This window comes from Pyxicephalus adspersus, chromosome 4, assembly GCF_032062135.1.
Source record: "Pyxicephalus adspersus chromosome 4, UCB_Pads_2.0, whole genome shotgun sequence".
In the NCBI taxonomy this organism is placed as follows: domain Eukaryota; kingdom Metazoa; phylum Chordata; class Amphibia; order Anura; family Pyxicephalidae; genus Pyxicephalus; species Pyxicephalus adspersus.
Genome location: NC_092861.1, coordinates 5,834,584 through 5,835,852, shown reverse-complemented (window position 1 = coordinate 5,835,852; position 1,269 = coordinate 5,834,584). Strand labels below are relative to the sequence as shown.

General features: G+C 41.4%; 1 protein-coding gene across 1 annotated transcript; it reads left to right on the top strand.

The window, feature by feature from the left end:
- LOC140329328 (olfactory receptor 2D3-like) lies at positions 1-921 on the top strand. Its single transcript, XM_072409543.1, has one exon. It carries the CDS (start codon positions 1-3, stop codon positions 919-921), a length of 921 nt encoding a protein of 306 aa, XP_072265644.1.
- The last annotated feature ends 348 nt before the right edge of the window (positions 922-1,269 follow it).

Here is a 1,269-nt window from a genome sequence, read left to right as displayed (position 1 = left end):
ATGCATGTTGGGAACCAAAGCACTGTAACTGAATTCATTCTTCTTGGCCTCTCGATCGATCCTGTGGTTCAGATCTTGCTGTTTCCCATTTTCTTGTCGGTCTACATGACCACACTGACCGGAAACCTTCTACTCATTGTGGCTGTGAGAACTGACAAGCGTTTGCACATTTCTATGTATTTTTTCTTAGCTAATTTGTCACTTTTGGACATTTGCTATACTTCAGTCATTGTGCCTAAAATGTTGGTTAACTTCCTTTCACCAAAGAAGAGTATTTCCTTCACCGGCTGTATCACCCAGGTCTTCTTTTATCTGTTAATGGGGGAAACTGAGTGTCTTCTTCTAGCTTTTATGGCCTACGACCGGTATGTGGCTATCTGTAACCCTCTACGCTACAATACAATCATGAATACCACCATTTGTTTGTGGATGATTGGCCTATCATGGCTGACTGGTTGTGTCATATCATCCATTGACTTATACTTTACGTTTCTCCTAACATTTTGTGGCCCTAACACAATCAACCACTTTTTCTGTGAGGCTCCAATGTTGATACAACTCTCTTGCAGTGACACCTCATCAAACAACATTGTAAAATTGGTGGGCACAGCCATCTTGGCTTTTATTCCACTTTCACTAATTCTCTTTTCATACATTCGAATCATTGCAACTATTGTTAGAACTCACTCTGGGAAGTACAAAACCTTTTCCACCTGTCTTTCACACCTGGTGGTGGTGGTCATTTTCTATGGGACAGCCATGTTTATGTATGTTAGCCCAGAACACGTAGGCAAAGAGGACATGGATAAAAGGGTGGCAGTATTTTACACAGTGGTCACCCCAATGCTAAACCCCTTGATTTACAGCTTAAGAAACAAAGATGTTAAAAGAGCCGTGAGGAGGCTGATAGGTGATAAGTAATAATTTTCTCTTAAAGTTGTAAAAATCTGTCTCCCAACTCATTATCACCCATATAGCTATTCTACCTGTCCGTATGTGCCTCCTACTTATTTCACTTATGTCAAAGTACAATTGATGCGTGGCTAGGTTTTATCCTGTTCAGAGGGAGTGCAGTAAATGTGAATGGCCTCACTAGGTTCATTGAACTGAGCTCTATCAGATTAATAACATCACAAGACAAGGGTCAGAAACAAGACACACTGATCTTCAAGGACATTTACAAGGGATCCACAGTGTGGGGAGGAGCATAGCTGTGTAAGTAAGTATACAAGTCTGACGGTGGGCAATGTCACACTTACATCCCCCTTG

Coding starts and splice junctions, on each gene's coding strand:
- LOC140329328 (XM_072409543.1), top strand. CDS start 1: ATGCATGTTGGGAACCAAAGCACTGTAACTGAATTCATTCTTCTTGGC.